The 14,360-nt window shown below is 49.8% G+C and overlaps 1 protein-coding gene across 6 annotated transcripts; it reads left to right on the plus strand.

Moving 5' to 3' along the window:
* Positions 1 to 2,997: 2,997 nt before the first annotated feature.
* LOC113920283 lies at positions 2,998 to 7,360 on the plus strand. Of its 6 annotated transcripts, none has more exons than XM_027590609.2 (6): positions 2,998 to 3,153; positions 3,655 to 3,896; positions 4,504 to 4,736; positions 4,838 to 4,927; positions 6,026 to 6,158; positions 6,674 to 7,360. In XM_027590609.2, the coding sequence occupies exons 2-6, from the start codon at positions 3,874 to 3,876 to the stop codon at positions 7,176 to 7,178; spliced, it is 984 nt and encodes a 327-aa protein (XP_027446410.2). In that variant the 5' UTR covers positions 2,998 to 3,153; positions 3,655 to 3,873; the 3' UTR covers positions 7,179 to 7,360. The 6 variants fall into 6 exon arrangements, 5 of the variants coding, with proteins under 5 accessions (XP_027446410.2, XP_027446409.2, XP_035582723.1 ...); XM_027590608.2 differs by having other exon boundaries at positions 3,655 to 3,667; XM_035726830.1 differs by having other exon boundaries at positions 3,655 to 3,667; positions 4,504 to 4,725.
* Positions 7,361 to 14,360: the final 7,000 nt, after the last annotated feature.

Below are 14,360 nucleotides of genomic sequence, written 5' to 3' on the forward strand. Positions count from 1 at the left end.
GAGAGATTTTCAAGACGTACAGTCACTCCGTAACACATTCTGATGAATTTTTCAGAGATGAAATATGCCTTTGATTAGGGAAGGTTTTTTTCCCTTTTTGATAAGTCCTGTGTGCATTAGGGTACTCATTTAGTCATGATGTCCTATGCAAAATGAAAGGATAAAACCTTCACTTTGATTTATGATCATGGTTATTAATTTCTGATGCAGCTTTTTGGTTTGGATTATTTGGGGGTGGAGGGATTTGGCAACATATATGAGAAGCCTGGGAGATTTACTGGCATAAACATCACAGCAGAGGTCTACCCGTAAATAACAGAACTTCTAAAAGAAGTATTAAATCCCACATTATTAGTAGGTACAGGAAGAAACTTTAAAATGTGAAAAATAAGTTGATACAGACTAAGCTTTCTGCACGGGTTACTTCCAAAGGGAACCTATGCACAGGGACTAGACATACTTTTTTTGTTTGTTTCTCGTAAGAACTGTGATTCCAAACTATTCAGTAGGATGGGGGTGTCTCCCGGAACCTGGTGCAATCAGCAAACTAAGACCATACCTGTGGCTCATTTTGCTAATGACCGGGGGTCACAGGATCTAACTTCGATAGGTTATGTTCCATTCCCTCATGCAAAAATGCACAGTAATGAGCTGGCTATACCAAAATTCCAACTTTGGGTATATGCTGAATTCATATAATCTTGAGTCTGGATATATCAGTGATGTCTTGTTCTCAGCTTGGGCAAACAGCCTCGGGGGCCGGAGGTGAGGTTGTCAAGCCGGCCTGGCAGAGCCAGAGCCTGGGGAATGAGGGGCACTGGGAACCTGGTGTAGCACAGGGAAAGACCAGCTGCCCCTCACAAGGCCTGCTCTTCTCAGGGTGATCTGGGTGCTGTCCGTGGCCATGGGAGGTGCTGGCCTGACTCCAAGGAAGTTCCGTGATGGCTTGGAGAGCAGGTCTGGTCTACAGGGGTGGGTTTGGCTGGCTGTAAATGGGGATCCAGGCAGGATCCCGAACCTTGAGTGAGGCCCAGGTGGACTTGGGGTGGACGTCAAGAAGCAAGCCGTCAGGCAGGGGGCAGAAAGCCACAGGTATGGGCTTAGTTTGCTGATTGCACCAGGTTCCGGGAGACACCCCCATCCTACTGAAGGTTTGGAATCACAGTTCTTACAAGAAACAAACAAAAAAAGTATGTCTAGTCCCTGTGCATAGGTTCCCTTCGGAAGTAACCTGTGCAGAAAGCTTAGTTTGTATCAACTTATTTCTCACATTAGTTAGGCAGGTGGTGCCATGGGTCGGGGGTGGGGGAGTTAAGGGAAGAAGCCCTCTGCATGTCTCAGCATTTGAGATTTTCCTCCAAACACCGAGTTGAAGGACCTGGAGAGCAAGAGGTACAGAGGCCAGTGTCCCCTCTCCCTCAGGCATTTCTGGAAAAGCAGTAGCTCTTCCAGAGAAATGGCCCTCACTGCGGTGGAATTGTGCTGGGGCCCAGGAGCCTCTCGGGTAGCCTCTGCTCGGCCTCCTGAGTGCACCAAGGTCCCCCCCCCCCCTTCGCCTCGCTCTTGGGCACTGACAGGATGAAAACTTTTGCCCCCCTGCTCAGCCAGACGGGAAAGCATGCCTGCCTGGGATCACTTATCTGATATTTTCCAGAAAAGCAGCACGTTGGATTGTCCTGCATCAGCTATGAACCAGAACTGGGCCGGGGGAAGAGGGCATGAGGTCTAGAAGCCGGAGGAGCTCCTGAAAACCTGCCCAGGGTGCATCTCAGGAGGGAGGTCTGAGAACTCAGAGCTTCTTTGAATAGCTGAGAAAATGTGCAGAAGGACCTTCAAGAGAAAGCGAAACCGGGAGGACTCCTCATTTTACCTGCTGACCTCCTCTAAGGTTGTGGCAGGGAGGGAGCGGCCTGTTTCTGTCTGCCTGTCTTTTTTTTTTTTAAGATTTTATTTATTTATTTGAGAGAGAGAGAGCAAGAGAGGGAACACAAGCAGGGGGAGAGCGAGAGGGAGAGGCAGGCTTCCCGCGGAGCAGGGAGCCCGATGCGGGGCTCCGTCCCAGGACCCCGGGATCATGACCTGAGCCGAAGGCAGACGCTTAACGACTGAGGCACCCAGGCGCCCCTTTCAGCCTGCTTTTAAATCGCCACGCGGAACCTGCGGCCACACCGACTCTTGGCGGGTCGTCTGAGCGGGGAAGCTCGGGGTTGCTGCTCTCCCTGCAAAGCCAGCCAGCTCAGGCCCCTGCGAGTATTTCTGTCAAGCAGAGGAACAGACCTATTTCCTCTGAAATGCTAGTTAGGATTCGATCTTTGAGTGAGAAAGAAAAATCTAGGAGCGAGGAAATACACTTTTAACCATCTCAAGCAATTAATCATAAATTACCCTTTATTCCCTCCCAAGTCCCACCTAAGTCTGTAAAATGTAATGAAACAACTGGTTCATGTTACAACTAAAATTTAGGCAAACCAGATCTTTGAAACGATTTTTTTTTCAAATGAGCAGACGAGTCATAGCAATCATCATTCAGTCCAAACTGTTAGGCTGGAGCCCAACTTCAAACCCCCAAGGCTGGTGCCTTTGAGCCGCCCCACACTGATGCGTGAGATAACACATACATTTAGAGGATTCTTCTGGGGGTGTGTGTGTGTGTGTGTGTGTGTGTGTGTGTGTGTGTGTGTGTGTCTTTAAATGTGAGGCATTTTCAGTTTGGAATTCTTTGCAGTAATTAAGATTTGGGGAAGGGTGTATTTTAGAAATAGGAGCCCGGCAAATAAGTTTTATTGGAAATAGGGGGAAAAGGCTTGCGGATAAGTGTGTGATGAAACAGAATTACGAGTTCTTCCAGGGGAGGCCACTCCTTCGAAAGCTGCTAATGCATAATCGTAAAGCCCTGGGGAGAGTCTTCTGGATTGTTCCTTAACCGAAAGCACACACAAGCCGGACAAGCCATGCATGCAGAAAGGTCAGAGGGGGTGGTCAGGGAACGGTCTCTAGACCAGCAGAGCTGTGAGGGCGGTGGCCCCAGCTCTGGCCTCATGTCCTCCTCGGCATGGTGCTTCCAGCCGCCTGCCAACGGTCTGACGCTAGATTCTAGCGAGATTTCCGCTGTCTTAATCCCGACACCTGGGCTTTTCATCTCCATGTTCACAGGTAAGGAAGGGCACAAAGAGCAGCTTTCGGGTTCTCTGCCTTTTCCCTTTTCCTTGGATTCCATCCTGCCACGGTCGTGAGGTGCTGACAGCATCTCTGTGACAGAACCATCCACCCCATCTGTGCTTGGGCAGACTCCCATCATCTCTCTGAGCCTGGCGAGGCTTTACTGTCCCCCCGCTTTGTCTCCACGAATGCAAAGCCCTCCTGGGCCTCACCGTGGAATTGCCTCCCCCGAGGCTGGGGTCCTCAGGAAGCGGGCTTTGATGAGGGAGGTGATTGCCTCCCCTGAATGCCCACCCACTCCAGGGTGCAGATAAAAGGCTGGCCTTGTTAGCGCCTGTCAGAGGCGCGTGTACGGAGCATCTGAGGCAGATTCAACTTGGCACACAGGTGCTTTGTTCCTAAGGATGGTTTGAATATACGGAGTTGGGGAAATTGTGCCAAAACCACAAAATGAATCAGCTCTCTCTGATGAAATCATCTGATTTTCTTTCTCAGCACATGCCAGGAGGTGAGGGAAACATCGATAGCTTTTGAGACATCTGATTTGACGATGGCGTGGCATCAAGCTGCATGTCAAGGACATTTGGAAATGCCCTCTCCAAGAATAGCTACCTGGCTCTTTCCTTTTAATACGACATAAACACGACCTTCAAGTTATGACGGATCCTGCTGCATCTCAGGAACCTAAGGGACTGTAATTAGAATGTGCTGTCCATGCCGAGATGCACACAGGGGAGGTAGAGCCAGAAATGAGTCAGAGGTGCAGGGAAGTGGGTGTGGCATCCATGGGACTTGGGGAGGGGAGGGGCACAGTGTCCACAGAGCCCTGCGGCAAAGGCCTGTCCTTTGGGTGGAGTGAATGTCGAGGTGTGTGGACACACCCTGAGATGGAATCCAGTGGAAGCTCTCGTGTTCCAGATTGCCCACATCTGTCATCTGGGCTGGGGCAGGTCCTGGGGCCAGAGGTGGAGACAGCTCAGGGACGGGACGAGCACAGCAAGAAAGCAGGGTCCGGCATCGCCCCAGAAGCCGCAGCCAATCTCTGGATCTGAGCCTGAGCGCTCGGTCAGGTCACAGGGCAGGAGGCCAGGGGTAGGGGCTGCGAGACCAGGTCGGAGAGCCGTGGGCAAAGGAAGTAGCAGCCTTGGGCTCGAGGGGTGGAGACGTCCTCTGGGGTGAGAGCGTTGAATTCCACTTTATTTTGCATTTCTGACTCCCTTGTTCTGTCTTTTTGTACAAAAGGACACACTGAGAGATTGTCAAGTGCTTTGATACAAAAATATAACTCCGTCCCATTCCTACTTTCTAGTCTACCGATTCTCTTTTATTACTATTTTTCTAAAGAAGTTGCTGCAGTACAACACCCTCTCTGTGGGCTGACAGCAGTGCTGAGCCACCCTCGCACCCCGTCCTTGTGCACAGACATCCGCTCCACCGTGCTCTCAATGCTCCTGTTCCCATGAGACAGGGCAAAACGGAGATGTGGACTCCTACGCACAGAGAGATCGTGATTTCAAAAATCACACATCTAACACAAGTGGCAGGAAATGTGGAAGAAAGCCAACGGTTAGCCTTAGGTGCCAGAGCTTTTAGGGGATTTCTTTTCCTTTTTTTTTTTTTTTTTCTTTTTGTTTGTTTATTGGAAATTTCCACAAATGACTTTGCTCTGCTTTTATAGTGACAACCGAATCAATATTAAAACCAAGCCAAACCAACCTGGGGATCATGAGCAGCACGAGGAGGTCAGGCCGTGGCGCTCCCTGGGCAGGTGGGTACATCAGAAGGAATTCCAGTTGCTGGAGGCTGGTGAGCACCAGGTTGTCCCTGTTCAGTCTCCTGGGAAGAACGGGGACCCCAACCCCATGAGGGTGTGTCCTTGCTTGAAAGTCTCCACTGTTGAGTGTTGCCTTTGACCCCTACCCTTTCACAAAGAGGCCAGGAAGAAGTGGTCACACCAAAGGAAGCTTCCTTCTGTGAGCAGCTGTTTTGTCCCATTCTCGCCTTATAAAACCGTAGAAACTCATGAAGTCACGGAGCATGAGATCATCCATTTCAACCACTTCATGTTAAATGAGGCTTCAGGGGGATATGAAGCAGCGTCCTTCAGATTACGAGAGGGTTTGCACTGGGAAGACGCATTTACTTTTGTGTACAGTTGGCTTCTCCACATCCATCACTTCTACACTCATTCATTTTGCCATTTTTGTGGGAGAGATGGTGGATATCTCATCAGAAAATAGGACGTATGCACTCATGTACAGTCATTAGGAATTAAACTGCAAATGCCGTTCCCCAAATTAATTTGGTTTAGATTTAAATAGGGAAAGTGCCTGCCTGGGGCTTCATTTTTCACTGCAGAGATCTCGCTCATTCCCTCTGCAGCCTGGGAGGCCTGGGGAGGGGTGGGGAGGCGAGGGTCAGGGAGGGGCTGCTGGCGAGACGCCAGGGTTGGGGTGCCCCAGCACGGGCCGGGGGATCCGATGCAGCACAAGCTGGGGTGAGGACGCCTTGTTAGGATTTGGGGCATTGGAGCTGAGCATGAATACGAACAGAGGAAGCGGGGGCCTTTGGCAGGGTTGCGTGGGGTGAAGGGACTGGGTCAGCAGAGCGCGGGGTGCAGGAACCAGTATTGGGGAAACACTTGCAGGGACCCCTGCCTTCAGCTGTGCGCAGGTTTGTGTGATGCCTTTGCAGTGTGCTTACAAGGGAGGCCATCAACTCATCAAAATGAAGTTTAAACAAACTTTAATACTTTTCTCCATTTGCCTCCGTGCGTGACCCAGCATCTTTGTCTCTTCTCCCCTGTTGTGTCATCCCTCTCCTGTCCTCTGGCCTTTCCCCTTCTCTCATCTCTTGGGCTCTCTAGGGGCTCCTTCTCCTACAGGGTCAAGCCCAAGCCCCTGGGATGCCCGGGCCCTGAGGCCTCTTCTCTGTCCAGCCTCTGGTCCCAACCCTGATGTGTCATCTCAAAGTCAGCATGTCCCGAACCTGCTGATGAAGTAAGCAACAGAGCATGTACCATTGTCAGAGCTGGGGAGTTAGAAAGGGGGTGCTGGCCGAGGCGGATGTGGAGGAGGGGAGCCGGTCAGAGTCCCATAGAAAACAGAGGTACTTTCGCGGTAAGATGAGTCCCAGAGGGATTCGTTTGCAAGAGGGAGCCGGGAATAACCAGAGCTGGTACCTTCACTGGCCCGAGGGGAGGAGGGGCAGAGAGTAACCAGAGCCTGGGGGGAGCACAGGTGTGGAGCCTCTGAAAGGTGCACCTCGGAGCTGGTTAGATGCCCACTCTGACTGGAAGGGCGAGAGCCGGTGTCCACACATCTCGCCAGGACTTCTCAGAGTAGAAGGTGCTTTGAACAGTCAGGGTGAAGACCCAGCTATCTGGAGAGGGGTAGGGACCGTCGGTTGAGGGACGGGGATGGTTTGTGGGTGGCACCCTCCCTGGGGAGGTGGAGGGGGCCAAGGGGATAATGCCCAATCCCTCCCCCCCTCCCTCCCTCTCTCCGATCTCCAGCTGCTCCTCATTGGCCAAACCCAACCAGAGCTCATGCGTGGGAGTCCAGCTGATGTGCATCCCAGGGCCTGGAGCGGGTGACAAAGCAGGGAGGCAGGAACCACAAGGGAAGAGAACCGTTGGGCCGCCCAGTCACAAAGCTCGAGACGGTCACCTCAGTGCAGCTGGTGTTTTCTTCTGTGAAAACCTGAGCTCCGTCCCAGCTCTGCTCCTGCTCCAGGGGCCAGCCTATTTATGCCGCTGCACCTTCCCTGGGCACTTTGTTTCCAGCTTCACCAGGGCCAGCACAGACCGCTCCCAGAGACCCTGCCCAGATCTGCAAGCCCAGACCTGGGAGCTGAAATGTCGGATTCGGAAGCTGAAGAGTTCCCACCTGCTACAGAATCCTCCCAGAGCTCTGCTTCCAAGGGCACTAGGCTCCTGGGAGAAAGTTTCTAACCTTTTGTTCACACCCGCTTGCTGTGGTCTTGCTGTGTGTGGGCGGCATCTCTGCATTCACCGGTAGAAATGTTGACCTTGAGAATGGGCCAGAGAATTCCTTGACAGACACAAAAAGAGGCCGTCCCAGACCAGGACTCCTTACTGGTTGTTTACAGTGCACAAAGCACCAAGGGCCTAAGGGGCGCCTGGGTGGCTCAGTCGGTTAAGTGTCTGCCTTTGGCTCAGTTCATGATCTCAGGCTCTGGGATTGAGCCCCACATCGGGCTCCCTGCTCAGTGGGGAGCCTGCTTCTCCCTCTGCCTCTCCCCCTGCTCGTGCTCTCTCTCTCTCTCTCTCATGCTCTCTGTCTCTCTCTCAAAGAAATAAACAAAATCTTAAAAAAAAAAAGCACAAAGGGCCTATTACCTTTTAAGCAGCCCTCCACACCTCCCCTCACCAAAAAATTATGGTAATTTGGATAAAAGATATGTGGACTCTGAGACATGAAAGGAAAACTGAAAAATCAAGATTAATACATTAATAATTTAATAAACTAATAAAATTTGTACCCTTTCAATTTTTTAAAATCTTATTTTCTGTCCTCTAAATATATGCCAGTTGGTGGTCTCAAGTCCCATTTTTCCTCCTGAAATTGCCTTTCTTATAGGTTCAGCCAAATCTGACTCCCTTTGTTTCCTTTAGATTCCTTAGAATTCAGTAAGTCTGTGTCTAAGGGTTTGACAACATGTTGTGAGCTGGCTGGTTGTCTGGGAAGCTGTGCTGGAGATGGAATTAGGGATGAAGAGTTTGCTGGGGGTAATGGCTGTGACAGCTAAGGGGAGAGCGCAGGACTGAGCGGGTGGGGGTGGGGTGGGGGGCCATCAGGCCGTGGTGCAGACCGGACAGTCCCTGCTCCCCACCCACGAGGGAGTGCTGGAGTAAACTGCCCAAGAGAGGAGCTCTGCGTTAAAACCAAGCCCTTGGTTGGGAAAACCAAGCCCTTGCGTGGCCTTGCTGGGTCATTGGCTGGGGCCACCTAAAGAGGACCATGACCTTGCCTTAAAGCTGAGGTGGACCCTGAAGGAGCCCACAGCTGGAGGTGTCAGACAAACATGCCCCCCACCCCCAGCCTGGCAGCGAGCCCCTTCTCGAAGTTTCATCGTAGTGGCACTTCTGCACGTCAGCAAGCACTTCCTTTGGACCTCGATGAAATCCTGCTTTGTTGGCCGCCATGTTGGCTGATGAAAAGCAGACGTTCACAGAAGGAGGAATCACATTCAGGAAGTTAAGATGCCCACATCTGGAACCAAACTCTGGCCAGGGGATCTCCTGACCCTACTTATCACTTTTATTCTTTCTGGAGCTTCCTTGTGAGGAACTTTCCCATGATGAACTTTCTGGAAAGCTGCAGATCTCTTTCTCCTGGGGGACCAGATAAAGCCTGCGGGTTCTTCAAGAGAGGGTCTCATTTCCAGAAAGCAGTGGCCTCTGCAGGCAGGAGATGGTAGTGCACCACGGGGTCGGGTGCGGGGGCTGGTGTTGTCCTCCAAGAGGCTGATGACGAAGAACCCAGGCCTGCCAGGCGCACATATGTAGTTTAGATGAGGCCAGGCCTGGGTGACTGTCACAGAATGATTAGCATCCAGAACTATGCTCCCTGGGATTGGTGTTTATTCCATCATTTTCAACTCAGTGGATGGTCTTTAGTTCCCATAGTTGTGGAGAACTTTTCTGATTATGAATTATTATGAAGTGGTATTTTCAAAACTTCAGTCGAAAAATAATGGGTTTGGAATGGTTCAGAGCAAGCTTCTAAATATTTCAACACTGTCTTGCATCTTTGTTTCAACTTTTGCCTACTCCGGCTGAAATTGCTTAAGATTTATGAATCTGGTAAAAGAATGCGCTGGTAGTCTGTATAGAAAAAAAATAACTAAAAATAGCATTAATTTGCACAGTTTGGTAATTATACCATGAAGCATTGCGGAAGACTACAATGATCTCATCAAGGCAATCAAAGGATTTCATGACTGGAAGGGCATCGATTTTCCACAGTGATTTCAGAAACACATGTCCTGATATGTCAAATCCCCTCTCTTTCCAGAACGGTCTCAACTGTTTAGGCTGGTGACCCATGGCCCATTGTGAAACTTACAACTTACGAGAAACTTAAAGCGTATGAAGCAGGAAGGAAAACACAAGGTCTGCTTTCCCTAATTTCTTAACCACCGCACGTGGGTTGGTGAAGTTAAGAAAAAGGCTTTGTTTTGCTTTCTGGCAAATGACCCCATTTTATCGCATTTTATCTCCTTTCAGTGCAGGGATTCTATGACTTGACCCTTCCAAGCTTGTCTTTGAATCTCAGTCCCCCTCAAAGACTGAGAGGCTAAATAGGAGGCAACGGCTCATCACCACACAGCTGGTGTTATATTCTAACAGGCAGGGTGGGCGTCCGTGAGGATCAGCGCAGTGTTGGTCCCCAGAAGGGCCACCGGGGTGTCGCTGCGGGTCTTTGGGAGCTCAGACAGGAAAGCTGGAGTAAGAGGAACTTTTTCAGAGTTGGTGTTGGCCAAGGGCAAGCAACAAGCATATTCTTCTTTCCAACGTAAAAGGCAGTATATCAAATGAAAGTTATTTGTGTCAGAATCATTTCATTGAAGATTAACTGTGTAGTTCTATGCTCCTGTAGTCAGTGAAAAAGTGAGTATTTATGGCATGTTGTATTACACAACCCTGGGCTTATGTTCTTCACTTATTATTGAGTGTGTGTGAGTGTGTGCATGTGTGAGTGTGTGAGTGTGTGAGTGTGTGCGTGTGTGAGTGTGTGCGTGTGTGAGTGTTTGCGTGTGTGAGTGTGTGCGTGTCTTCTTTTTTACCTATACCCATTGCCATCACTGGCTCTAAATTTTTCCACACTATACGAAGGAATTGGCAAGAGCTAAAGTGTCTAGTTTCCTGTGGTTGTGGTAACAAATGACCACAAGCAGGTCACAAAGAGGGTGCTATAAAATAAAATAAGTGTATTCTCTCACAGTTTTGGAAGCTGGAAGTCAGAAATCAAGGTGTTGAAAAGCCATGTCCCCTCTGAAGGCTCAGGGAAGCCTCCCTTGCTGTGTCTCCCAGCATCAGGGCGTTGCTGGTGCTCCCTGGCGCTCCCTGGCACTCCCTGGCACTCCCTGGTGCTCCCTGGCACTCCCTGGCGCTCCCTGGTGCTCCCTGGCACTCCCTGGCGATCCCTAGTGCTCCCTGGCACTCCTCGGCTCACAGATGCCTCCCCACTGCCATGCCTGCCTCCATGTCCCTCAGCCACCTTCTCTGTGAGCATCGCTCCGCTGTGGCTCTGTCCCAATTTTCCCTTCCCATCAGGACACCAGTCCCTAAGGCCCACTCTGATCCAAGATAACTTCATTTTAACTTGATTGTATCTGCAGAGACTCTATTTCCAAATAAGGTCACATTCACAGGTAGCCGGAGGTTAGGACCTGAACAGACCTTTCTGGGGGATCCAGTTTAACCCACAGCGAAAGGACAATCACACAATTAAAAGGTGGACAGACTGGGAGTCTCTGTAACAGCTTCAGTGTTAGCTCATGGTCCTCTCTGATTCACTGAGGGGGCTCCTTTGCTCTCATGTGGGGTCATGAGCCGCGCTCAGACTTGGTGGGAGACAGGTGTCCTGACTGATGTCATTTATCCAAATGTGCTGTGGACATAGGAGGGGGGGACGGAAGCGCATATACAGCTGACCTGCCAACCTGGTGCGTTATTTCTTGGCTGAAATATCCGCTCCTGGGTGTTACATACCCGTATTCATGAATCGAACCAATACCTCAATCCTCATATTCAAAACCAAGCTCTTCACTTAAATCTGATTTCACGCCAGCTCCCAACAAAGATTTGTGATGCTATACAAATGAGCACTCACTTAGCCAGTGTCCCTGGGATGTGTAGGGCCACATTCCGGTCACCCACCATGCAGATACATCCGCAGAAAGTGCATTTTTCAAAACAAGATGTGGGCCTTCTGAAATTACATCATAAATCTGGGATGCTAAGAAATTTAAAAGTTTCATGGAAGGGAAAACAGAATTGTGTTTCTTTTACTCTTATATATCACCTTATGTTCCATGGTTACTAAGAAATCCTAACAAAAGAGGACATGTTATGTCATTTATCGCCGAATTTTGTGAGTCTTATTCATAGATTTCACCTCCAATCATGCAAATAAAAGATGAAACTTATAGACTATCAGGCTCATTGTATTTGTCTGCTCAGCCTGTTGTCACGAGGTGCCACCAACTCTGGGGGTTACACAACGGAAGTGTGTTTGTGGCACCTCTGGGGGCTGGAAGTGCGAGGGCAAGCCAGCAGGATGGATTTCTCCGGCTGCCTCTCCCCTTGGTGGTCTTCTTGCTGTGTGCTCACGGGCTCTGTGCTCTGTGTGCGTGCGTCCCCAGTGTCTCCTCCTCCTTAGAAAGGACACCAGTCCCGCTGCATCAGGACCCCAGCCTTATGTCTTCATTTAACCTTAATTATCTCTTTGAAGTTCCTATCTCCAAATAGCGGCACATTCTGAGGTAGTGAGCGCTAGGGCTTCAACATGGGGATTTGAGGGGGACATAATTCAGCCCATAACAGTTTCAAAGGACCTTACAGACACACTTTTCTAGAAGAATGTGCATTCTGCGATTAGACGAACTAAGCAAGTCTGTGGTAGCAGATTAAGAATTTCTGTCTCAGGGGCTTAAAATAGCGAGGTTTCTTTCTCCTCGTGTCATCTGGTCAGGGAGGGTCTGATGGGGTCTCCGGAAACTGTGTCTGCACCTTCTGGAACGTGAGTCCCTGTGTGGATGTGGCAAGGACAGCATGTAGAGAAGTCACTCTCACATGCCCCTGGGAGTGACTCATGGCCCTTCTGGCCACTTGGTCCCAGAGGCTGGGAAACCAACACTGAGCGCAGACCCCGGAGCTACCACTTAATAGAGCAGGCACGTCGAAACCTTTGCTCTAGGTCATGAAAAACCCATGTCATATTTTGCTCTCTACATTCTATCTGTGGTGGGAGGGATCAAAAATGAATGGAACATAAACACAAAAATATTTTTGTGTTGAAAACTCGCAAAGTGTTGTCATAGTGTGTTTTGTTCCCTAATGTGTTTTCCCAACAACACTGGATGAAAGGCTCCCTTGTTAGGTACCCAGGATATGACAAGAGGCAACTCCAGACTTCAAGGAAGTGTCGAGAGTCACTTCTAGAGTCGAGAAAGCCAATAGTGTGAGAAGAACTATGGAGATGAACGTAGAAGGTATGCTAAGCAGAGGGAAGCTGCTGGTGGATTTCCAGGAAGACATTTGGGTAGATAAGGGAGTGTGCTCTTAGCAAAGACAATAGGTGTGTGTGTGTGAGAGCTGCGTGTGTGTCTACTGTCTTGTCTCCCAATTCCAATGCAGGATGGGGGCCTCCCATGCTACCAAAAAGTTCTCTGACACCAGCTGTGTGTCCTATAATTCAACTCAATCCGACACTATTTACTCAGAGACAGCATCGGATCCCAGAGGACAGGGCTCAGTCCCACAAACTGCCATCTGCGTCAGATACCAATTTCAAGTCAGGTCACCTGGGCTCTCAACAGTCACCTGTGCTTCTGACCTACTAGCTACAGATCAGAAGTTCCTACAACCCTCTCCTTGGGTTCGATTACTTTGCTAGAGCAGCTCACAGGGGTCAAGAAGCTTGTTTATTCACTAGGTTGTCAGTTTATTATAAAGAATATTAAAGGATACAGATCAACAGCCAGATGAAGAGATACACAGGGTGAGGCCCCGAACAAAGGACCTTATGTCTCTGTGGAGTTTGGGGCCCAGCTCAGTGGTCTAGGGAAGAATACTGGTTCACCAACCTGGACGCTCTCCCCATCTTGACTCTTTGGGATTTTATTACACAGGCCTGATTGAGAAAATCATTGGCCATTGGCCACTCATCGAACCTGCAGATCCTCACCCCTCCCGGGAAATCAGGGGGTGGGATGGAAAGTTCCAGCTCTCTATCCCTGGTTAGTTCTCCTGACAACCATTCTCCCCCCATAGTCAGGGAATTTCCAAGAGTCACCTCATTAAAATAAATTCATTCTGGTGGAAAGGGGTTTGTTATGAATAATGAGACACCCATTCACCTTATGGCTCTGAAAGGATTTCAGGAACTGGGGACTCGAGACCAAATGTTATAACAAAATATGCTCCCATTGCTCTCACTGCTCAGGAAATTCCAAGGATTTGGGGCACTGTGAGGCAGGAACCTGCAGGAAGACCAAGATATGTATTTATTATAAATCACAACAAGACAGTGTGTGTGGGAGGGAGGGTGAGTGTGTCTGCAGGTACTGGTGTGGGCGCCCGCTGTGCCAAGCCCCGAGGCACCGGACTCCTCCTTCTGCCCCTACACGTCCATCCGCACCTGAGCGGCCATCCTGGGCCCCCTGACCATCTACAAAGGTGCAGGTGAGGTGGGAGGAAACCAGGGGGCGGGGGCGGGGATCACGATTCCAGACCCGACTTGCGTAGAGTTATACAGCTGCTTGATTATTCCGCGCTCTCTCTTCCCTCCGGCTCCCTCTCTCTCCGTCCAACTGGCTTGAAAACACCATAGTGAGGTAAATTGAAACAGAATTGTGGAATTGTTTTTTGGGTTCCTTCTGGAGTTGAGCTAGATGTAGTAGTTGTTGTTGGGTTCATCTTCTTAAATTAAAAGAGCATCTGAGAAAATAGAACCGTTATACGAATCTGTGCTACCTCTTAGCGGCTACACAGAGAATAAACCCACTTGTTGCTCCTTTGTTCCTTCTAGCTCTAAAAACTGAACTCCAGCTTTCAGAATAGCTAATATAATTATGTACGTAATGAGGTAAGCACATATAAACACAGAAAACACCAGCTGTTCGCAGGATTCCTCTTAAGGAGCTGCTTTCCTCGAAGGGTTACACGAGGATCATATGAATAGAGAACGTGGAACAATGGCCGTATGGCTAGTCTGTATTTGGTGTGGGCTGTTATTTGGGACAGTTGCCCCGTGTGGCCAGAAGAGGAGGGGGGATGTGAGCAAGAGGGAGAGAATGAGTGAGCGGGGAAAGGCAGGCCTGGAAGGGAGGCAGCAGGACATCATGGGCTTGGGGTCACCGAGCGACATTCTAGAAGACCAGTGTAAGCGGTTCATCGGGACCTCGGTGTGTTGAAACCATTAAATTCTGTCCTCTGCTCCTCATTTTCAGAT

This window comes from Zalophus californianus, chromosome 3 (genome assembly GCF_009762305.2).
Source record: "Zalophus californianus isolate mZalCal1 chromosome 3, mZalCal1.pri.v2, whole genome shotgun sequence".
NCBI classification, from domain to species: domain Eukaryota; kingdom Metazoa; phylum Chordata; class Mammalia; order Carnivora; family Otariidae; genus Zalophus; species Zalophus californianus.